Source organism: Papio anubis, chromosome 11 (genome assembly GCF_008728515.1).
Source record: "Papio anubis isolate 15944 chromosome 11, Panubis1.0, whole genome shotgun sequence".
NCBI classification, from domain to species: domain Eukaryota; kingdom Metazoa; phylum Chordata; class Mammalia; order Primates; family Cercopithecidae; genus Papio; species Papio anubis.
Window position 1 is genome coordinate 84,732,437 of NC_044986.1, and position 24,721 is coordinate 84,757,157.

The 24,721-nt window shown below is 45.8% G+C and overlaps 1 protein-coding gene across 2 annotated transcripts; it reads right to left on the minus strand.

The window, feature by feature from the left end:
• Positions 1-1,920: 1,920 nt before the first annotated feature.
• LOC116269468 (putative protein FRMPD2-like) lies at positions 1,921-24,711 on the minus strand. 2 transcript variants are annotated; one of them, XM_031652340.1, is made up of 6 exons: positions 23,783-24,711; positions 21,896-22,043; positions 19,925-20,139; positions 17,520-17,618; positions 12,262-12,605; positions 1,921-5,315 (listed from the first exon to the last, which is right to left on the minus strand). In XM_031652340.1, exons 1-6 carry the CDS (start codon positions 23,888-23,890, stop codon positions 5,018-5,020), a joined length of 1,212 nt encoding a protein of 403 aa, XP_031508200.1. In that variant the 5' UTR covers positions 23,891-24,711; the 3' UTR covers positions 1,921-5,017. The 2 variants fall into 2 exon arrangements, with proteins under 2 accessions (XP_031508200.1, XP_031508201.1); XM_031652341.1 differs by lacking the exon at positions 1,921-5,315 and adding an exon at positions 5,496-6,303 and having other exon boundaries at positions 23,783-24,705.
• Positions 24,712-24,721: the final 10 nt, after the last annotated feature.

Genomic DNA, 24,721 nt, shown 5'->3' on the forward strand with positions numbered 1-24,721 from the left:
AGGATGTAGCAGCCAACAATGGAAGCAGTTGAGTCTCGTAGGAATTAGCTGTTCTTTCTGACATTTGCCCTGAAACAAAGCAAGTGGTAGCTGCAATTGAGTCCACCTAAGACAAATTAACATACGGCTCAAAATGAGTATAGCAGCCTGGGAGTCAAGGGTGGTCCTTTCCTATAAGGAGGAGGACCAGATGTATTTTGAGCCTGTATCCACCAATTTCTTTTCCAAAGAGGAAATAAGCAACCAGTGTTCAGCAGAATGTGAGCAGTTCTAAAATCGTAAATACTGTTATTTAATCACTTCATTGCATACTTGATTAGTTCCCTAACCTTGAGGACTGTGAAACTGTAATGATGCACCAGGGGAGCTGGCCTCAGCTCTGAGAGAATTTAGAACAAGGCTGTTCAGATCCCTGGAAACATCTTTTTCATTAATAGCAGAAGAAGCCAAATGACCTATAAGATTTTTCTGTCATAAGGAGAACAGAAAAATTAGAAACAAAAGCACATAGAGGAGAGTTCACGAATTAGATTTTAGAGCACAGACTTTTTAAACCTTGGTCTTTGTTTCTGTTTGGTTGGTTATTCTTGCTTTCTTTCTCTCTCTTATTTTGCAGTTTCAGTCTCTTTATTTTCAATGTAAAATTTATAGCTATATAAAAGTAATTTTTGACAAAATAAAGTGTATTCTCCTAATCCCATCACCCAAACTTTGGTCAATTTCTGTTTCATTGCTGAGGCTCGCCTCTGTTCATGTTGCTTCTCCTTGTGCCTGCGAGGCCTTCCATAGTTGTAACCAGCATGTAATTCTGAGTTATTACATCAAACACTTGACTAAGTTGTGAGTTCTTCATAGTTATATTGCTTTCTTGGCAGTGCAATATTCTAATATGCTATTGTACCATCATTTTCTCTAATGTTACCATCATTCTAAGGCATTTCAGCCAATTCCAATGTGTTGTTTTTATCAAGAGCACTACAGTGAGCATTTTTAAATAAATTAATATTTTTGCTATTCTGGATTATTTCTATGGGATAATTCTCAGAAATTTCATTGCTAGGTCAGTGGACATACCCAGCTTTTGATATTTCTGAATATGCCAGCTTCAGCAAAATTTTGCCAGCATTGGACAGTTTTTTTTTTTTTAAATTTTGTGAACGTAATGAATGCAAATCAATATATTGACATTGTTTTGGTTAGAATGTTTTGTATGTTTGTTGGTCATTTGTATTTTATTGTATATTTTGCCTATTGAAATCCTGTATTGATCTATTATAAACTATAATGGGCTTTCTAAATATTAAAAATATTAATCTTTGTTCACAATTATGTAAACGCTTTCCCAACTCATTGCTGTTCTTTTTACATGAGTTTTGTCATTACTATTGTACAGAAGTTTAAACTTTTTCAATATTGTCAGCTTTGTAGGTTTTTTGTTGTTATGCTTTTGGTCTACTGCAGTAAGCTGGAAGAGTGATCATTCCTCTGCAGATCTGATAAAACTAGAGCCTGTTTCCTACCAGTCTTTCTCTGATGTGTGTGTGTGTGTGTGTGTGTGTGTGTGTGTGAGTGTGTGTGTGTGTGTGTGAGAGATTCTAGTCGATGAAGTGGGCTTTGAAACTAAATCATTTTTCCAGCTCTCCCAGTTGTATCTATGAAGTTGTCTCCCCTTCCCCTATGCTGAGACCCCGACTCTGCCCTGCTTTCTCTGTTACACAGCACCAGGTATGCTCCTGGGCTTGCCTCTGGTCCCCCAAGTGTTTCTTTTGGGCGTTTGCTAATCCACGTGTCTTTAGTTCTTTGTCCTAATATGGGGTAATGCTGGATCTACCACATCACTCCGCTTTCTTTACTAGATATCCCCATCTTATTTTTCCTTCATATGCTTTGTAGAATCAGGTATAAAGTCCAAAAGGAAAGTCCTTTTAAAAGAATGTATAGCTATGTGGAGTTGTACAGAAAAGATACAGAAAGATATCAAAACATATTACACCCATAACCTTGGAGCCAATTCCCTTTACAGAGTCCTTCCACTGTGATAACCATAGAAACTCCTTTGTTCCAAGGTGAACTACGAAGTGCACCCTACAACCCTGTATCTGTCCCGGAGAGTGTGTGCCAGTGCCGCAGCAAGACCTCACCCTGCCTGGGGTATCTTTGAGGAGGAGGTTGGTTCTCAATTCCTTTCACAAAGGGAAGCCACCCACCCCCTTCTCACCACCTCCCCTTTCCACACGCACACACACACACACGCAAAGTTTTGCTGGACGTAAATCCCAGAACTGAAGAGAGGCAACAGCAATGATTCAAAATGAGCCGCGGAATTGACAAGCATACTCTTCTTGCAGTGAGCTCTTAACAACTGGGCCAGGCCCTTCATCCCAGGTCACCTTCGCAGGAGCCTACAGGTTTCTTTCCCCGTGGCAGAGCCAGTGGGTACACTCTTTGGACCAAGGTCACCTGAGGGCTCTTCTGTCAAAAGGACTTCCATGCAGAAACCCTCAGTCTCTGCCTCGGGAGACGGTTGCTCTCTGTGTTTACCTAAAACAAGAAGCAGCTTTTAATGGGTGGCCTCCTCATTTTGCTAGCAGCCTTCCCTAAACAGAACAGTTCCGTCCTCTTCTTAATACCACTGAACAAGGGTGTTTTTCTTAGCCTCATAAAAGAGAAATATTTTGTGAAGGAAAAGTAGGACTCATGCCACTTTGTGGAAAGACTTGTGTTACACAAATTCACATGAAAAGACACATTCTAGGGGAAATGTGAAAAGGCACCAAAAGGAGAACCAGGCAGATGTAGTGTGAATCCACCCCTCCTACCTGTATGATCTCAGGCAAATTAAACCTTTTAAGCCCCTTTTAAAAAGAGAAATAAGAATATCACTCAAAATTGACATGAGGATTAAGTTAAATCACATGTAGAAACTATCTTATGTACTAGGACTGTCTTAATGTCTAAAAGGACCAAATGAAATAATTGGCGATTAGGTTTAAAGGCTGCACTGCTCTGTAGGCAAAGTCCTCCTTATAAATGAGATCATATATACAGTGGAGGGGGTTCAGCTTATAGGGGTTATGGACATTTTGGAGAATTTAAAGGCTGTTAAGACCTTCATTTCCCCAAAGAAGCACACGAGTCAACATTCTAGGTGCAGTAGCCCATAGATGCCATGAAGCACACCTGTGGGCTGCTGCATGGAGCCAAACTAAGAACTCACGCCTTGAGCACTCATGTTGGCACACCCATCCTCTGTCTGCAGGGGAGGGTGAGACCTGTTCTCCTTTTTGTGCGGGATCAGTGATTCTAACAGGACTCACCCTGAGCACATCCCACGCCACAGTCCATACATAGATGAGGACTTGGTAGAGCCTGGCACCCTTGTCATAGGTGAGTGTTTCTCCCCACCCAGACCCATATCACATGTTAAGGCACAAGGCCAACTGTCTAGTTCCTTTGACTACATGGAAAAACCCAACAGGATTGAATGCATTAAAAAGCTTGTATCCTCTCACTGGAGTAATTCCCTCCTTTGTGATTGAAGATAAAAGTAGCTAATGTTTTTTAAGCACTTACCACTATACACTTGGCATCATAACCGCATGAGGTGGGTTTGGTTATCTCCATCTGGCAGTCAGCTGCATATGGAACAGTTTAAAAGTCATGTGCTGCAGGTCTCCCAGCTAGTGAGTGGCAGAGCCAGGCTTCAAATCTGAGCACCCCCAACCACAATGCCACACCTTCTGCCTTTCTCTTCCCAGCTGGCTCAGAGGCACTGCACATGTCAGTGGACTGGCCCTTGTGGTTCACCAATTGTTCAGCCTTCTTCTTTCAGCTTCCCAGCCCTGTGGAGTCAGCTCCAAGAAGACTGCCCCTGCATATAAGCTGCTTCCTGCTTGCCCACACTTCTGTCAGTCCATAATGTACACTCCCGATGTTATAAAGTGTTCTACTTCCCCATACATGAACATGAACGGTTTCAAAGCCTCTGAATCTTCCACTCTATTAACTTGTTGCTTCCTATTTCCGATAAGAACTAGCCCTTTTGTTATATTTTAATTTCAAATATCCACTCTCTTTATCAGCTGGCCCACCACTGTCCTCTGAGGCTCCAGCTCAATCATTTGTGGTGGCTGAGCTTCCTTATGTACAGCCAGGAAAATGGATCTGGGACACAGTGGGAGGAAAGTGGAGGAGTGTGTTTCAGTTATACCTGAAACTTCTCGGACTGATGTCTCGGTAAGTTTCAATGGACTTTGAAACTCTGTTTATGTGAAAGTTTTTGGAACATTCGGCATTTTTAAATATGCACTGTAAGTACTTTAACAGAATGTTGGGTGGTTACAGACCTGCCCAGAATTTAACCTCCCTTCCTCCCAGTGTGACAGTTTCTGCTGTCCTTATTCCTCCTGTGTCCTCATCAATATGTTCTGACCCTGCCTGGTGACCAGGTCAGCTTCCGGTGGCTCCTTGCTTTAACAGTGAGACTTTCCTGATGCTGGTCTATACTCAGCCACAGCAGTCCAACAAGATGGGCCCTATGACAGGACACCAAGACTCTTCTCTGCAGTACATCCAGCAGAGGGGCAGGTAGGAGCAGGCAAAACAGGAATCAGCACTAGACATTTAGACCCCCAAAAGAAAGAGACCCGAGGAAAGAGATGCACCCTCCTGTACACAGGAGTCAGAATAGATGGGCACTCAACAGGTGGGCCATGGAGTGGGGAACCGATCAGGCTTGAATTCTGGTTCTGTCACTTACTCACTGGATAACCTTGAGAAAGCCCCAAATGTGTCATGTGAAATGGGGCTGATGACAGTCCCCATGTTGTAGGTCGTTTTCATGGTGCAAGGGTCATGGTAAGTGCTCTGTGAAAATGGCCATCACAATGACGCATGACTCCCAGAGAAGATGCAGGGGAAACTGGGCAATGCCAGCAGACCATTCCCCGCCCCCAGCTGAAGTGACTTGATAGCACTGAGCCCTGCTGCTGTCAGAGCTCAGCCCCAGACCACCCAGTCAGAGTGATACCCACCTGAGGGCACCGTACTCCAGGTCCACAGGCTCCTCCAGGTCTTCCCATTCACTCCCACTCTCTGGGGACTCTTCTGGAGGCAAAGACTCTGGGACAGTGCCCCAAGAGCAGAACTGTGGCAAGAGAATGGTCCCAGAATCTGCCTCCAAACATTCTTCACAGGGTAGCTGGCCTTGGCATGTAGAGTTGATGGTAAGATACTCTTCATCCTCCGAGGTGGGAGAAGGGGCTCCACATGGATGGTACATGTCACCTTCCCCATCCTCCCCATCCAATTCAGGACTAGAAAACAGAAGCCCATGTGTCTTCCAGCCTTAATAAAACAAATTCCTTGCCCCACCTTCCCCTTGCCTTTTAGAATACTCTCCACGACGCAGGCCGGTGAGACTCAGCCAATGTTGAAACAGCTCATGCCAGAGGCTGCTCTGGGCACCAAGAAGCAAGAAACGAATAAGGCACTGCCCCGGCTTTGAGGAGCCCCCAATTTAATGAGAAGTTGGAGCAGTAAAGAAATGTTACAGTCCATGTAGGAAGTGCTATGATAGAGGCAGCTGCAGCACCTTACTGAGCTCAGGAGACAGAGGGGCTTGCCAGAGAGCACAGCATTGCAAGCAGGGCAATGACCCAATTCTAAGACTGACTCTTCACATGGCAAACAGAGTCAGTCAGACCTTGGACAAGTTTATTGACTTCATTGGAACCTCAGTTTTCTCATTTGACAAAACTAAATGGTCAAGAAGCGTCTAGGATTATTGGGACATGTAAATTACATAATTCCGACACAGCCCCCTCGCTCCGAGTTCCTGATATGGGGTAAGCTTTTAGTAAATGTGAGATGCTGTGATTACTACTGTGAATATGATAACTATTTCAACAGAAGAATTACAAAGAAAGGGCCTCAGGAAGGGGTTGGGAGTGACTCAAGCAGGCAACCATCAAAGTACTTTGTGCAAAGATCAGGTCCTTTTCTGAGCACTGAAAATGTGCCTATTTAGAAAGGCGGCCAGCTAGAGTGACATTTACTCCCCGTGAAAGGACACAGGAGTCAGACGAGTGAGTAGTGAAGCTCATTATCTGGTGATGCAGCTGCAGACGTAATGGTCAAAGAACAAGGCTTCCAGGGGCTGCCCCAAGTTCGCCACACACGCCTCTTGATAGAAAGAACAGTCCATGCAAAGGTAGGGCATTTTACACAGCACTGCAGACATGCAGAGAAGGTGCTCAGAAAATATCTGTCGAAGGTCTGGTTAGAGAAGATGAGAAGGAATATCTAAGAGAAAAGCACAAAGATTTAGCTTTTTACCAAATACATGGATCCTCATTTCTCAGCCTCCTTCCCCATACCCAAATCAATGGGTTGGCTTTGTTATGTGCTGCTGCTATCCTTCTCCTTTCCTGCATTGCCTCTTTCTCTTAAAATTGGCTCTGGTGCACCCCAATAGCTACAAACACCCAGACATCCAGAGAGTCCATCTTCCTCCCCAGTAGAGCTGGAAGCGTCTGTCCCAAACTGAGCTTCACTGTGAAAGAGACATTATTTCTGCTCATAAGAGCTACAGGGTATGTGAAATAGTGAATGTCATGTAAATATATGCACACTCAAGTGTATAAAAAAGAAATTATTCTACAAGGACTGAAGAGGAACACTCACTGTCAAAAGACATTCTTAATTCTTGAGAATTTGCAGGGAAAATTGGCTTTAAACTTGGCCAAATCATGTAGAAACTGTTTTCTTATAAAAATAGGAAAGAAACATTCAAGAAGTTTTATCAAAGAATGGGAAATCTAGCCTATTGCCCAGGTCAAGACTCACTACTGACCCCACCCCCTCAAGCAGCACCCACTTCCCTCCATTCTGAGCACACTAAGCCTTGTTGAGGAGTGAGAGATGGCAGCAGTATGTTTCCATTGGCCACTGCAGCTGCTTATGTCCACACCTCACCTCCCACCAGTAGACTCCCTCCACCCCTTCTAATAAGCTCTTTGCCCTCTGGTTTCGATTCGGAGTTCCAGCTACTGGCTCTGCCTGGACAGAGACCTAGGGAAGCCATCAGCCTAAGAGGCAAGAGGCAAGGCTTCATCTGAGGCTCAACCAAAGAAAAAGTTATTTTCTTCCCGCTTGTCCAGGGGGACTTGGGGTCCCAAGGGTGAAATCTTGGCCATTATCTCACCACAAGTAGGGACAACGACTGCCTATCCTTCTACCCTTTTGCACATGCCATCAGGCTGCCCTTGGAGATTTGACCTGGGGCTCAACTGTGGGCATAGGGAAAGGGTGACTAGGGAATAAAGAGGCACCAGAAGCCTGTATGCCTATTTCACGGAAAGGGCAAGACTTGGAAATTTGGAGAATTTCATTAAGATAGAGACATTCTTTCACAGCAAGCCTCATGTTTTGCCATGTGGACATGATGGGTAAAGAGGTGGAATCCTACACCCAGGGTTCAAGGTCAGCCAGCTCATGGCTAATGTAGCAGGACTTTCAGCAAGACCCTGATGCTGTCAGGGTACACGGAGCTCTATGCTCACCCCCTGGGTTTGTGTAATGACCTCAAGTTCTTCTTGCCCTCATTCTCTGCCCACCAAGCTGTCCAACAGAAGGAGGCTTTTATAGACAGATGATAACCAGAGGAGAATCTGGAGATTTCACATGGGCTCCCTGGCCAGCCATCTCTCCCACACAAACCAGCAGGACCCCAGAACCAGGGTCCCCACCAAGTCCTGAAACTCCTCAGTGGGTATTTTTAAGAGGAATCCTAGTTCAGCTCTGAGGTCAGTGAAACCATTCTGAAGGCTCTGCTTGCTACAGGATATTTACTGAGAAAAGACACTATGCCCAACTTTTCTGGACAGCTATCCTTTAAAGACTTGGGCCACCAAAATCATCTCTACCTTCAGGAGGAAAGTCACAGAAGCAGATTGGGCATTTCAGGCTTGAAATATGAAGGTATTATAATTGTCCTATTTACTTATGCTTAAACTCACAACAAAGTTTGGGTTTTGTGTTTCTTCATGTCTCCAGTTCTCCATCATCAGGCCCCATACTGATGTCCCTGTTAGCCCTGATGACACAGCTGGGAGCCCCAGGTCTCTGCTCCTGACAACTGCATTTAGTTTTGGCAGGTTGGATTTATGGTATCTCTAAAACATCAAGGTAGACTAGTTCAATGGACTGCCAGATTTGAAGCTCAGATGATAAATCTGAGCTGAAGTATAATAGTTGGGATTTGTCAGAATTGTGTGGATAGGAATAGGAATGCAGGGGGCAGGTACCCGTGGGAGCCTGGAAGGTATAAAGAGAACCCTACTAGAGGCAGCACCCAGGCTCCATCCCAGGCTCACTCACTCCCCTCAGCCACACTCCAACCCAGGAGCAGGCATGACAGCTCCCTCACCTGGCAACTGCATCCCTCCCTAACTACTCTGACATCACACCTGGCCTAGCAGCTGCAGTTGAGTGAGATCTCTGGCCTCCTAATTATCTTCTGCTATTCCAGGCAGTGCCCTTCCCCAGAAGGTATGTCATAACTTTAGGTTCATTTCAAGGACTCCTGCTTCATTTTGCTTTCTTAAATAAATGACCATCAAGATTTATACCATCACTTTCACAAAGCGATGCTTGGTGAACTTACGTGCATTTTACTTACATGAGTTTAGTGATATGTGCTAGGCAAAAAAAAGAAAGAGAAAGAGAACCTTAAACATTCTGCAAAGACCAACTGTCCAACCAATGAGTGTAAGCCCTGAAATGCACATGAGTGGGAGAACTAAATCTTCCATCCTCTCAGTCTGTCTCTGTTTCTATGGGGCCAGCATTTAAAGACAAACATTTTGCATACAGCATGGCCCATAAATGCAAGCCTCCTAACTTCGTCTGAAGCTTGACCAAACAAAAAGTGATTTGCTCCCACACCAAGGGGCAAACAACATCACTCCTTCCAAAGTGATGTTTCAAGGGTAATGAGACTTGATGCGATTGTTGCCTTATGCCTACCTTTAGGAACTAACCTTATAAAAAATGTGACTTCAGCCAAGCTTTCCCTCTGATAGGCACGTAATCCAAATCTCCTCCATAAAAATGTACTATAGTGCTTTATTATAAGATATTTTTATAAAGATCTACTACTAGACGGTAAAACCTCTAGATATAGAGTGTGAGAAAAGAAGAGAACAGAGAAAGAAAAGTGAAATCGAATCTTGTCCATGAACACTTTGGGTTTTCTGTGGTGCTGGCAGCCATCTGGTTGTAGGAAGTTGCCACCTGGCAGATGGTAAGTTCCGGCAATTTGCTGGGAATTTCAATTGAAGGGACCTGTTCTTTAGCTGGAAATAGCTCAGGAAAGGGAAGGAAAACAGACTTGCATTGAGTTCTTACTGCATGCCAGGCAGTGTGACAGCACCCTGCACGTGCTATTTCTTTTGACCTGCACAGTACCCTGTGGAACTGTCATGGTCCCCATTTACATTTGGGAAGCCTCCAGCTCAGGGAAGGCAACTCTCCAGGCATACTAGTAAGTGGCAATGCTGAAACCATGTAATAGGATCCAGAAATCCATGCTCTTTTTGTTAAAGAGTTTGACTCACAGATGCCAGACATTTAAGAGGCAGTGGCCTGCGACAGCCACCTCAGAACTGAGCTGCAAACACTTTTAAGGCTTCTGCAGAGAGTCACAATCCCACTTTGAAATTCTTATTCAGACCCTACCCAGGAACTAGGGGAACTGTGTCCAGGGGTTGCGGGGCATGCGTCCCTCTTTTCTTCCTGTAGGGGGCGGCCACTAACTATGTGTGCATTAAATGCAAACTGACGTCCTGTTGGAGGAGAGGTGGACTTGGTTTGAGTTTTTTTCAGAGGGGAGGAAAGGTTCCTAAGTGAGGGAGGGAAAACGAAGTAAAAATAAAGTCAGGAAATGTGAGGAGGCAGAAAGCATTCATCAACAGAACCACCACAGGGAGGCTAGAGAAAAAGGGGGAGCGGTTGGCCATTGAGAGAGCCAGGATATGCAGAACAGTAAGGCTGACTGCCCACAGTTCATCCATGGGTACATGGACCATGTTGGCCTGGCAGTGAGTATGATGGGCGACGGGCGTTCACAACAGACTGAAGATCGGAGACTCCCCTGGAATGCTCTGGATGAGCCCTTGGGACTCTCATGTGGCTCTAGAAGGAGCAGTCCCTCCAAGAATGACAGATTTTGGACATCTGGTATACCCTTGCAAATAGGGCCACTAAGCCAAATTTAATTTGGTTCAGAAAAACAGAATAATGTGATGTTTGATGTAAAAAAAAAAAAAAAAAAAAAAAAGCAAATGCTAAAAGATAGGCAGAAATAGGTATCCGGACTTGGAAGTAGAAGACATAAAGAAGCATAAAGATGTATTTGCTCTCTCTATGTGGGAGCAAATCACTTTTTCTTTGGTTGAGCTTCGGATGAAGTTAGGAGGCTTGAATTTATAAGCCATGCTGTATGCAAAATGTGTAACTTTAAATGCTGGTCCCATAGGAACAGCATAACAGCATAAAGATTTCACCTTAATATAAGAACCTCTGATCAGTAACTAGATGATGATAAAATGGGTCACTCAAGAGGTAGCAAGCTCCGCATCCCTGCAGATATTCAAGCAAAAGCTAGGACCCCTTCTTCAGGAATGTTATGGAGCAGATTCCAGCATGGAGTCTGAGGCTAAACTAGATCATTTTTATATTGAACAGGCTGATTTTCTGTAATTTAATGAATGAAACAGTGACTGCCTATACTAATAGTTTAAAACACCATTTTAAATAACTATTGACTATATTAAATTAAAGGCACCTGGCAAGTCAAATTCCAAGCTTGTACCTGTACCCAGAGTCACTTTATAATTCAGCTCCCAGGGTCTCTTTTCATTATCCCAAACTATCTGGCAGCAAAACCTTTCAATATCCAAACAAGTGCCTCCTGCCTACAGGAAAGTACGGTTCCTTTTATATGTCCTTTAAGATCATGGTAATGATTGTCCTTGGACAAGTCGCTGTAGGTTATTTTCTTTATTATTTTATCAAGTATGTCAATTACTGCCTAGAGTGCAATTGTAAAGAACTATAAATACACTTATGTTATACATTATCAGACAATGAAAGTGAATGTCATTGATGAATGTGCTTGCCCACCCTGTTCTACTTTGCAAACCAGTTAGCTTCTGTTCGGCTAACACAGCGTTCTTCAAAAAATTGTAGCAGGGTACTTTTAGGGAATGCATGCCTGGCTCCTGGATTTTACAGCTCTCACCAGGTCCAACTGTATTACACCACTGCTTTACACTTCACAGGGACTATCATTCCCTATGGATCTACCTTTGACAGTCTTCTAAGATGACCATCAAATGAGAGCCATTTCATATAAGTGGATTTATAGAGTGTCAGACACAAATGATTGCCCCTTGTTATTTGCCTGCTTTATGCCCAAGCCTCTGGCTGGCAAATGCCTAGAAGCAGGTCTTATCCTACATGTGCAGCCCTCTGTCTGCTCCCAACAGGTCTCCAAGCCCCTTGTGTAATAAGTACTTGTCAAACTGAATCAAAGACTATGTGTTCCTTCAGCATAGGACTGAGAACCAGAAATACTTATAGATGGATGGACACAAAAATGCAGACTAAGTTTAAAATGACTGTGAAAATGAATGCTGCAGGGTGGTCTTGAAGATATAGATGTGTTTAGAAAACAAAAGCTGGTATAGCCAGGCATGACGGCCAGTGCCTGTAGACCCAGCTACTTGATCAGCTGAGGTGGGAGGATCATGTGAGCCCAGGATTTTGAATTCAGCCTGGGCAACTTAGTGAGACCTCATCTTTTTAAAAAAACTGATGTTGATAATAAAGCATTATATTAGCAATAGAAACGAGGATGCATGTAAGAACTTCCTTCTTACTACAAAGCTTTAAGAGGCCATGGAGGATACAAGAGAAAAGTTTGTGTGCCAGGAGAAAACCTGAGGCCTGTCATCTATAGTTTCCAAGACATATTGGGGACAATTGTGGTCTGGGTAGGGTTTGCTTTCCCAAAAGCTCACAGGTGGTCACAGCAGCACCAGACCTTATGCTTCTCTTGGTGCAACCTCTCTCCTAAATGCCCGGAACAGTTCTGGGTACAAAAAGCATCCAAGCATAGTTATTGATGGCTTGATTATAATTTCCTAGCAATGAGATGCATACAGTTTACAAAATGACTGCAAATGGGGCAATTCTTACCTTCCAAGTCTCATGATATCACAAACTGAATAGCAGTTTTGCCTCACATCCTTTTCCAAAGAGGTCTCCAATGTTGATGCATCCCTTTCTTGGTGAAGTTTGCATAAATGAGGGTGGGACTCAGGAGAATGTGTCAAGGAACTGGCCCAAGGTCTCTCTCTATTTTGGCCCCATTGTGCTGCTTTGATGTCCTTTTGGGAAGACTCTGGCCTGAGACCCAGGCCGTCCCCTGCTTCTGGGGAGGCACTGTCCCTCCAGCTGTCCTCTTGATCCAGGATGGGGCTGGTACATGAGTCAGTACATGTTGCCCTGGTGAATTCTTTGTCAGTTGAGAGTTCAGGTGTCTATTAAAAGAAATGCTACTGATTACTGACTCTGGGGTGCAAATTGTTTTTTAAAAAATAAAAAGCTTTTTTCCCCCATGTGGTTGTAGATCAGAGCAGTTACAAGATGGGCTTTGAGGTTGGCCTATCACCATAGCATCCCAGCTCCTCCACATGCTCCCGGCTGGACCCTGGGCAGCACACTCAGGCACCTTAGCTTAGGGGGCTTTGGAAGCTCTCCATAAATGTGAGCCTTATTTTTAAATAAAAAATATTTGCAAAATTTAGACAAAGATAAAAATGGAAGATAAATATGCTCAACAATGACTCTATTCCACTTTCCGATAAGAAATGTTTTCTTTTTAAGTTCATCTTCATCTGTCATCGCAGGGCTTGTCTCCCTGTCTCCTGCCCCATCAAGATGATGTTCTTTCCTGGGTCTCCTCCTCACTTTCCCAGACATGACTTGCTTCATCTCAACTGCTCACCTCCCTGTCAGCCTTTTAGGTTTGGTTTTGGTGACGTGCTATGTCTTGCTGCCACTGCTCGACCTTCTACAGAAAAACAATCTGTGTTTCAGTAGAAAACTGTTTTTATCTACAGCAGAACCTGCTGGGTTCCCTGATTCTGGCTGTCTCCACTGTCTTTGAGCTATTTTACAACTCTATAAATAAACAGGTCCTTTGAAATCTTTTTTTGAGCCAGTTTTAACATCTGCCTGGTCCCCTCATTGAATGAGTTAAATAAAATCTTTAACATGTGTTCATTTTTATATCTGTAGGAATCATGATTTTACCTTTTCCAGAAAATTATCTTCTAGCACTTCCACCCCCGGATCTCCATCCCTGATGTAATAAAGCCCATGGCTGGGTTCCCACCCCCGCCCTCACCTACAAAAGAAGAACCACCCCAATGAGTGGTCTCCCCACCTTTCTGACTGTACATCCCTAGCAATGAGAGGGATACACCTCCAAATGTGCACATTTATTTAATTATAAGTCATAAACATTTACTACTCTTCTAATAGACTGGACATTATACAGGATACACCAAAAATCAAAATTTTAAGAAAGAGCATATTTTATCACATTTCATACTATTTGGAGAGACCTACAAAATCTGTTTTTTAACTTATCCTCTCCTAGCTCACTGTCCCTGGACACGCTCTCCAGCAATCCTTCCCCACTCCAAGACTTCCAGTCTGTGGAGCTGCTGCTTTTCATCATAACTCCCACTCCCCTTCCCTGTCACACATGTCCTCGGTGTGCCTCTTATTCTGCTCAGCATCCATGGCTCTGCCCCCTAGATGCTCACTTACAGACAAGGAAGACCCTGAGCGCCCACCTCCTTGCCCCTCTCTTCCTCCCACATGTCACTTGCAGATTCTGGGTTTCCATTTTAATTCCTACTCAAACTGTGTGAACCTCACCCCTGCTTCTGAGCCTCTGACTAGATTAGCTTCAAGTGTGTGACTGCAGATGTCAAATGGGCAGTCAAGACTTCCAGATAATCTTTCTCTGTGTCCTTAATCAATTCAGTTTTCTACCTCTGCTCTCTAAATTATTTCTCATCTTGTCTCTCTCTTCAAGTTTCCAACAACTCCCCCCTGACCTTGCCTGTGACCTCACAGTGAAAACGGACACGTTCAGATGAGAACTCTTCATCTTCCCACAGCAAATTCCACTGAGCAGCCTCTGCCCCTACCCCAACTTCACCTTCCACCTCTCGCCACCCATTTCTGTGCTCTACTTCATGGCAGCCTCTTACATGAGTGTCTCTTCTCACAATTTCCATGCCTCCCTCCTTCTTTCTCGTTCCCACTAGCACCAGCCTTCTGTCCTTACCACCCAATGGAAGGAGCCCACATCAGGGTCCCCAGTGACCTCTATCTTTCTAAAGCCGAAGAACAAATCTCTGTCCTCCCACTCTCTCTCTCTCTCTCAGCAACGTTCAACAAAGTGTGTCCCTCCTTCCTGCCTGAGAGCTTCCTCGTTCATTTGCTGTACTTACCTGGAGTTGATCGTTAGTCTCACCCTTGCTTCGTTTTTCCACAGTTCCCAGGCCCCATCTTAATCTCATATGCTGTTCCATCTCTGTACCAGGCCTCTCAATGTTGGCATGCTCTGTGCTGACTTTTGAGTCCTCTCCTGGAACTTATCTGCACTCTTTCCCAAGGTGATCTCAACCATTTCATGGCTTTACATGGCCTCTACATGCTGACAACTCCCAAATTCACTTTTCCTAGCCCTGATCTCATGCCTATTCTCCACAACTGCCTAAGAGATATCTTCACTGGATAGCCTATAAACATCTCAGTTTTACATGATATTAGAACTATTGTTTCTCCTCCATGCACCCCAGATGGCCTTCCCCAGCCCCTGTAAGCAGTCCCTCTCTTGGTAATTGGTACCAAGAGAGATGAAGAGGAAAATAGGATCTATGATTACCCTCTTAAAGCATGAAATAGGCATGTGCGATCTAGTGCAGAGAGAGGTATTGGAATCAGGAAAATTGGGCTTTTTACCTTCTGACCCCTCCTTCACCCTGTATTGGCTTCCTCGTGCCAAAGTTTCATGGCTCTCTTTCCTCATACCCATTTCTAATCACAAAGTAGTCTCCTGACTCCACCTACCAGATGTATCCCAAATCTGGCTACTGCTTAACTCTTCAGCTACAGTCTGAGTCCAAGCCACATCATGTTTGACCTGCTTGACCTCCTGCAGTCCCTGAGCACGAGCAACCCAAGTGGCTCCTCTGAAGAATGGAGGAGGACATTTCCTGCTTAACCCTCCATGCCAGCCCAGTGGCTTCCCACTGCATGCAGGGTGGTGGCATCATGTTCCTCTGATCCCCAAGGCCCTCCAGGGTCGGTCCCTGCCGCCTCCACAACTTCCTCCACTTCTGCTTCATTAACGACGGCCCAAGCACACTTGTATTTTTGTCCCTCAAACATCCAGGTGGGTTCCCATCTCAGGGCCTTTGTTCATGCTGTTCCTTCTGCCTGGAATGTCCTTACCCCAAATGTGGGCATGGCTGCCTCCTTCTCAGAGGTGCTTTACTTTATGGACTAAATGCCCACTCCCCAGAGCCGCTTACCCTTGCTCTGCAATCTGACCACTGGAGCCACCCGAGCAAATCACAATCCTTCTCCCACTTGGCCTTCGGGTATGAGGAGGGAAAGCTCACCCCCACACCTCACCTGGACCCTTCCTGCTAGAGCTTTATGGGCTCTCCTGGGAGGAGCTATTTTCCAGGATGGAAAGATTGCTTTTTTCCCTGGGATTTCCTAGAGATTTCAACAAAAACACAGAGTCCCAGCACCTTGGCCTGAATTGGTGTATGTGAAATTTGGCCCTCTCTCATCTGGTTCAGTTTCTTAACACAATTGCTGTCATCTACCTTCTTTTCCAAACCAGCAACTTTTGGATATCTTTCCCATAGCTCTTCTCTCCCTAGATGCTATGTCAAATGACCTCTTGGAGTCTAAGCATCAACAGGATCTGGGTCATCAAGCCCTTTATGTTGTCCTAGTGATGGTGACACCCTCAGGCATAATAAGTGATCCTTTTTATCCACATCCTAGAGATGAGGAATCATGAGGCCTAGAGAGGACAGGCAACTGCCCAAGGCCCATGCAGCACAGCAGGTACAGGTGATCCAGGTACCTGCCCAGATCCCCTCTCCAGGACTGAGACTCACATCCCACTGCCTCTTCTCCCCTCCTTGGGGTGGCCTACACCCCAGTGCTGGTTAGGGCAACACGCAAAGGCACAGGTTCTCTTGTCCCAATTCATGGCAGCTCCAAAGGGCCATCTCTGCTCCAGGGCTCCCTCCAGGGTCAGCTGAGGCCCTGGTTATAGCTGCACATTGATCTCTCCTTCTGCCTCACCCCACTTCGGTCACCCTCACAGGGGATGTTCTCAAGTGCAGGCCCATAAAAACCTCCCACACTCACATGTCTGCTGCAAAATCTGTTTCCTAGGGACCTCACAGAAGGCATGGCAATGGGTAATTTTATCTGTCAACTTGGCTAGGCCATGGTACCCAGATAAGTGGTCACATACCATCTAGATGTCGCTGTGAAGGTATTTTTTTTTAGATGTGATTTGACATTTAAATCAGCAAACTTTGAGTAAAACAGATTGTCTTCCATAATGTAGTGGGCCTCATGCTGTCAGCTGAAGCCCCTAAGAGGAAAGACTGACCTCCCTGAGGAGGAGGGAGTTCTGCCTCCAGATCACCTTTGGGCTTGATCTCCATCAGTTATTCCCTGGGTCTCCAGCCTACTGGCCTGCCCTGTCGAATTTGGACTGGCCAGCCCTCATAGTCACATGAGCCAATTCCTATAATAAATCTCTTTCTCTTTCTCTCACTCTCTTCATATATAAACACACATAAACACACACACTCACACACACTCATTCTATCTGTTCTATTTCTCTGAGAACCTGACTAACATAGGAATCAAGGTAAAAATCCTGATTTTCCTGATTCCAATGGCTCTCTCCTTTGCACTAGACTGCGCGCGCCTATTTCATGCATTAGGGGGGTAATCATATATCCTGTTTTCCACATCATCTCTCAGAATGGAAATTCTTATTGGAAATTCCCTTGGTCTGCTTCTGTGTCTACTCTCCTTCCTCCCAGGCTTCCCTCTCTGATGCCTGGGCTTCCAAAGAACCTGGCCCTAAAAGTTTCACAGCCAAAGTCTAAACATGTAAACATCTACAGGAAGACCCAAATGTTGGAAGAGTCAGAATCAAGGAGAGGAAGGAGACCTATTGAGGTTCGGGGGCCAGCTATTTTCCTGCCCCTGTGAAAGGAGGTGGCATTGAACCTACCTACAACCCTACAACCCTCTTAGGACCCTAGAATCAGGAAAAAGGGGGGCCCAACCAGAGCCAGGCAGAGCGAGTAGAAGACACTGCAGCCTACCTGCCATTCCTGCTCCATCTCAGGCAGCGCACCTGGAGGGGGTCGGCAAAGGAGGAGCGTGACTTCCTGTGGGGCCCCTCTCAGTAAATGCAGCACCTCCTGCGAGAAACCAAGATTCACTGTTAGATCTGGGACTGCATCGCTGGGGATACAGCGATGTTCTCCCCACTGTGTTCCAGGCACTGGCTCCTCCCTCCTGCACCTTGGTCTATTTCTCACTCCTGAGAACTCCAGAGAACACTGCTGTGGGCCTGACTTTTCAAAGTGCAAGGAACCAACGTCAGTGTCCTGCAGCTTCCACAAAGTTGATGCAAGATGCTGGGCTGTGCATCACCTTTGTGCAGCTTGGACTCTGGGAACTTCTCACCTGTAATATTGCAGTAACCGCCTCACTGGTCCCTGCCTTCACCAGTGTCACCCACCTGCCTCCCTCCACGTTGCTCAAGGGAATGGCAATATCTGCCAATACCAATGCCTTTTCTTCAGAGAGAGAAAGAGTGGCTCCAACAAATGGCTGTTCATCTCAATTGCCCTTTCCTCCCAACCTCCCCTCATCTTGGGCCACCAATTGTGCAGGCTCCACCACCTGAATCTCTAAAGCCTGATCCTTGGCTCTAAGCTTCCTATCAGGGCTCGGCTTGAGCTCTGGGAACCTCTTGCCTATAGGATTGCAGTGACCTCCTCTCTGCTTGCTGCCTTCTCCAGTGTCACCCACCTGCCTCCCTCCACAATGCTCAAGGGTAGTTTTCCATAATGCAGATATAACTGAGTCCTTCCTCCCACTGCACACCCTGGCTGACTCACTTTTCCCTCAATGTAAGCTCCAAGGCATAGCACATAGACCCCATTTCTACCTGCTGCTGCCTCTCACCCCAGTTCCCTCTCTCCCATCTACTCCCCTCTGCACCCACATCCTAAGCCCCTGCCATGCTGAACCTGTTGCTCCAAGCCACCCTCTCAATGTCCAGGGCTCAAGGTTGCCTCGATAGCTCCTATTTCCTATTTAGACCAGGATTTCTCAAACTCTTGGCACTGTTGACCTCTCAGGCTGGACAATTCCTTGTGGGAATGCCTGTCCTATGCATCGTAGGGTGTTTAGCAGCATCTCTGGTCTCTACTCACTAGATGCCAGAAACACTCATCAGCTGTGACAACCACAAATGGCTCTGGACTTAAGCAAATGTCCTCTGAGAGGGAAATAATCCCTGCTTGAGAATTGCTGATCAGAACACTCCCTAGTCCCTGCCTCAGCCATCCAGGACTTCCAAGGGGTACACTTCTTTCCTGGCTCACTGGTGTGAGCACTGCAGCATGGGCTTTCGTCTCCCAGAGTACGTGTCTCCTGCCATCACCGCTGTTTCCTGCCCGTGAGCTCTGAGACTGCATGAGCTGTCCTCCTCTGTGTCTTCAGTCTCTCATAGAGTTGCCAGCCCAGCAGTGGTTCTCAGAGAAGGGTTCTTGGATCAGGAGATGGACAGATGAAGGTACACCCTTCCACTCGAGTGTATGGTGTTCTAGAGACCTCCCCGCTGCCCTGCCCTGCCCTGAACCACTGTCCCCCTTTGCCCATCTTGCTTTGTGATTCTGGAGCTGACCTATGAAGACTGCATGAGGCTTCCTGTTGGGCTCAGTTAGGGGAACACGGCGGGAGACCAGAGACAGGGAGAGGAGGTCATTGCTGCTTCCAGATTCCTCCCTTCAGGTTGCCATGGGATGACTACAACCTCAGCCAAGGCAAGAGCTCATGCCAGCGAATCCCTCCACCAGCTCTCCATTCCTGGGGTGGGGTAACTGCGCTTTCGCATCCCCTTTGGTCTCGGGTTACGGGTAACTGCTTCCCACTCTTCCTAGCCCTAGGCCACAACATGCTCCCTTGAGCTTCCTAACAACCTGCCCACACCTTAATTAAATGTTCCTCAAATGACTCCATTTTCTTCCAGGACTCTGTCTAATATATACAATAGTTCATTACTCTTTCTTCTTCTTAAATTGCATTTTTGATCATAGGCAGGACAATCAGTGCAACAACGTATGAAAAGCTATAAGTGTAGCTGAGAAATGAGAAGGAGAACAGAAAGGGACCCAATCTAGTCCCTTCAGCCCCACGCCCAACTCCCAGGATGTGTGTGAAGAGACATCAGCCAGCACAGAGGCCAGGGCTTTATCTTCAGCTTCTCTCATGAACCCAGCGAGAAGCAAGGCTGAGTTAAGGTCAGATATTTAAAAACAGAGATTTTAAATTAAATGTGAGCGTGTACCACTAATTACTCTCTTTGTGTGATTAAAATCCAGGCTGCTGGTGTGATTTTCAAGAGCCCAGAGTTTTCCCTATGGTGGCACGCCAGCAAGAGGCAAAGCTGGGGCCAGCCTGCAGATAGAGCTGCATTGCCCATGCCCCCCAGCACCTGGAAGATGAGGCCTTCCGTGGACCTTCCATTCACGGCCAGGATAATGTCACCAGCTTCGATGGCCCCATTCTCCTCAGCTGGCTGTCCCGGAAAGAGCCTCTTAATCCTCACAAGATCACTTTTGAGATGGCTGCAGCTCTCTTTCTCCATCTGCACGAAACTGAATCCCAAACCATTGGCATTCTTTTTTAGTTTAACTTCAAACTTAGGACCTGTAGTGTGATATGTTGATAAAAACAAATTCTTCAGTAGATTACAAGTGAAATTGACCAGTCTCAAAATGTAAATTGTCAAGTAGATGAATTATTTCTTTTACATTAAAATAATTCTTTTGCTACTTTTTATGCAGAGTACATTATGTATGTTATGGATTAGTGCTGTCCAATAAAATATAATGTGAGCTATAAATACAAACCACAAATGTCATTTTGAAGTTTTCAAATAGTTACATTAAAAGAAAAGAAAAAAGCAAATAAAAAGTAAAACAAAAAATAAATAAAACAATTAAAAAAGTAAAAGGAAACCGGTTAAATACACTTAATCATACATCTTATTTAATACCATATATCTAAAATATTACCACTTCAACATGTCATCAATATGAAAAAATTGTTAATGAGATTTTTTTATTCTTCTTACAAACTAAACTTTCAAAATCCAATACCTATTTTATCCATTTAGATTGGTCACATTTCAAGTCCTCAATAGCCACATGTGGCAAGTGGCTACTATATTGAATAGCACTATTATAGATAACCCAACTATGTTTATACATAAAGATATAGCTGCCAGGCACACACAACATGCTCTTGGCATTTAATAAAACCTGTATCACATATATTCTTATTACTCCTTTAGAACTCTAGTCATTTTGTAGTATACTTGAAACTAAATTTTGCATAATTAGACCATGGAGAAAATTATGGCCGACTCTATGGACAGTGCTTTAGCTGCCATTTTGTTTACCCAGGTAGGCTGACCATAAGACAAAACGGTTGCCTCTGGGCACCAAGGATGAGCACAGCTGGCCATCTACATGGTCTGTCCACCAAAAAGGCCTCTGGGCTTCCTCTCTGATGCCAGCGACTCTGCTGGCATCAATGCACAGAGGCACAGAGCACAGACTTGCAAACTTCACCAGGGCAAGAATGGAAGCATGTGAAGCAATTATGTGAAGGTGTGTCGCACGACCAGTTCTACCATCGCCATGAGGCCTCTTCCACTCTTTGGAGTCAGTTTCTCAAAGGCCCCAAGGGAGTGAGCAAAGGGATGAGGACAGAGGAGACTTGATTTAAAAAGAAGCATTCCCCTTTACCCCATCCCAACCCTGTGGCTGCCTTGCATCTTCTGCAGCAAAACCAGAAAATCTCTATGAAGGGACTAAAACATGGCTAAGGTCCAAATAATTCTTACTGAGGAAATTAACATGTTCCTGGCAAATACCAAAATCACAAGGCAAGTGCAGAGGGGCAGCCCATTGGAAAACATGCAGTGCTGTCCCTCTAAACTGATTGTTCATTTGCTTTTTAAAATGATGCTAATAACAAAGCTAGATTCCTGAACCTTCCTCTCCCAACCTGCCTAGTCATTCCTCAAATAACTTCATTACAAATGACTTGGCTGGACTGTGAAGCCAAATGTATCTGACAATGTATGACCCTTTCAGTCAATTTCATCCTAAATATTCACACAAACATTAAGGTTCTGGCAGCTGATCAAAGGACTGAGGAAGGCTGGGGGCAGAAAGACGCCTAGAAATCATTTGGGGAAAATGCATTTGTTTCCAGAAACCTATTCCATGAGATGGGCTTCCATCGCATGAGAAAGCTGATCTCAGCATGATCACCATGGCTCACTTTCTTTTCAGAACCCAGAGGAAGCCTTTGTGCCTTTCCCTTTTGACCTGACAATTCAAAAGCGGCACACAATAACATGACAATAGTAACACTCAATTCTCTCTCCTCTCACCATCTGTCACCGAGACACAGCTCGAAGGCCTGCCAGGCAAGGCTGTTACCAAGGAAACAGCCGTGTGTTCATCTCCCATGCTGTCATTAGCAGAAGGACACTGCTGTGTAGTCCTGGGGCCTCTTCTCTCTAAGACTAGTCTTGCAATCTAGAAGGAAGGGTGAACAAACTCAGTTTATACTTCGTGTGGCAACCAGGAGGCACTCCCTTGACTCTGCAAATGCTTTTTAATTTTCGGACGCTTCCTATGAGCAGCTTCATTTGAATCTCTCAACTAGCCTATGTGTTGGAGTCTAGACCCAGATTTCTCAGTGCTTATTAGACAAGTACACCTGGAAGCAACACATTTACCTCCACTTCACATATGCAGTGCCACACTCATCTTCCTCCCCTCACTCACCCTCACTTCCCCTCCTCGTTCTTCCTAAAACACTCCTCCCCTCACATTGGCTCACCCCACCATTAACCTGCCAAGGGCCACATTTGGAGTGGTCCAGCTCTCCTTCATCTGGTTTCTAAGTTGTGAACATTCCCCATCAGGAACAACTCCCCAGTGCCCCCTCCCCTCCACCCACTCTCTCACTGCCAGTGTCCCCCTGGGCCGTGGCAAACTCTGGTTACCTTGGCTCGCTGGACCCTATCTGCACCCCTCTTGGTCCACCCCATCATGACTGCCATTGAACAAATTGAACATGCAACATTCTTGACTTAAAGTCTCCAATGCTTCCCATCACCTAAGACTCAAACCTGTGGCACCCCAGGTCTGCACCAACTGCCCTCCCCTTTCTTTCCAACGTGATTTCCCACCTTTCTCCACACAACACCATATCCCCTTGTTGCCCTAAGTGTGGTTCAAGAACCAGCAGCGAGACATCACCTGGAAGCTTCTCAGAAATGCCAAGCTCCCATTCAGGACATGTGGCCCTGCCTTCATCTTCGTGCTGCACCTGTCACTCAGCACCTGCCAAAGCAGCCAGGAGGCCAGCCAAGTACCCTCTCTACCCATGCTCATTAGCAAAGGTCTAAATATCAGAAGGTATCAATAAATTATGGCTCCATTCTCAAGATAGGTCAACCAAAGTCACTAATATAAGCAAATTTCACCAGACACCAGAGGACCACTTTAGGAAAGAAAGCAAAAAGTGGCCAGAACATTGCGCCACAGCTTGTTGGAAGGGCCCTTAGGAATCCCTCCTGTCTCTGTTGACTTTTTAGTTGCCAAGAGAGAGTGATGCCAGCTCTGTGGCTCAGGACACTGGGGCAGTTCGAGGCTCCCACCCTCCGGCAGAGGACTTGGCACAGTGGGGTAACATCGGGTCACTGCGGGGCAGGGAATAAAGGGGCAAAAAGGATGAATGGCTCTGCTCTTGGCACTCTGAATTCCTACCTCACTGTGAGTAAAAGAATCCCAGGACACTCTGACCCAGGCCCCGGTGGGTACAACACAGGTGATGGGGAATGTCATGAACAGGGAGTGGAGTGGGGTCATCCTATGCAAAGGTGGGGAAGTAAGAAGGCCCAAGACCCTATGGACACAGGGCCAGTGGGGCCGGGGCAGCCAGAGCCAGGCTACAGCAGTCACTTCACTCCATCTTCTCCATTCTGCTGCCTAATTCTAGAATTCAGGCAAGCCACCAGTAAGTTTCTAAGGCTATCTACAGGGGGTGAGATTTTTTTACTTGGAAACATCTGTCTGCTACCTCCTGGGTTGCACATCCCCATAGAAAAGTGAGGGTAGAAGAAATGGAAGAGAAAAAAAAAAAAAACTAACAAAGAAAAAGCATTGTTTCCTGCCTGCCTCCCTCCCACCCAGAGGCAATGTCAGCTTCTGATGTTGTCCAGGAAAGCTCTGGAAGGAGGGGAAGCTGGTCAGCACAGTCTACTCACCTGCCCAGGACCCTTCAGGCACTGCACAGCCTGCTTGTGGGTGAGGCCGCACAGACTCAATCCATCCACCTGCAGGAGTCGATCACCTGGGAAAGGGACGGATGTCATGTCATGACCTGGTACCTGAGACTGCAGGAGGTTCCCTTCCCGGAGGCCCCTGCCCGGTGCCCCTCCATGCAGCCTGGAGAAATGGGAGAGGAAGCAGAGGTGCCAGGTGTCCCCCCGGAGTCAGCAGGAATCCTGCCTCTCTGAGCAGCCTCGCTCCCTTCTTCTCAGGCACATCACAGATCAGGGATATAAAAGCCTTTCTATTATTGGCTCACAGAATGGTTGAGCCAGCTCTTTTCAACCTCATCCTTCCTCCTGTTTTCCTGTGAAACCATTTTTGAAAGTATTTTCAAGTTGCTTAGATATTTATATCTCCAGGATGTATTTTTTTATTATTATTATTTCAAAAAAGGTCAGGGAGGCATGGTTGATGCTGGAGACATCAGAATTCTAGGGGAAATGGAGATAAGTAAGATCCCAGGTTCTCTTTTTGGCTCAATTCTGGCAGTTTTGGAGACCAACAAAAATCACTCCCTTCCCTCAGAGCAGTGGGAGGTGAGCAAAGGCGACAGAAGGCTCAGGTGTCCTCCCCGGATGTGCGAGTGAGGTTACTGAGGTCCACCTGTCCTCCAAGAGATGCAGTATGTTTCCCTATGAAGGCCAAAGAGCAACACAAGTCTTTTAAGTCTTCTACTATTTTTCTATCACCTATGCTTCCCAGTGTGCCACTGCAGAACCCCCAACCTGTCAAATGGCAGGGCAGGTTCTATCGCCCCCTTTCCAGGTGAGAAAAGCATGACCTGGGGTGGCAATCATTTGCATAGTTTTCAGAACGGGAGCAGGGCAAGGCCTAGAGGCTGCCCTCCCTGTGCAGGGCTCTTTACACCATGG

Excerpts from the sequence above, each read along its gene's own strand:
- LOC116269468 (XM_031652340.1), bottom strand. The coding sequence starts at position 23,890 with ATGACATCCGTCCCTTTCCCAGGTGATCGACTCCTGCAGGTGGATGGA. Across the intron at positions 22,044-23,782 it reads GCCTGAAGGGTCCTGGGCAG|ATTGCAAGACTAGTCTTAGA; the intron begins GTGAGTAGACTG and ends CCTTCCTTCTAG. Across the intron at positions 5,316-12,261 it reads GATATCATGAGACTTGGAAG|TCCTGAATTGGATGGGGAGG; the intron begins GTAAGAATTGCC and ends TCTGTTTTCTAG.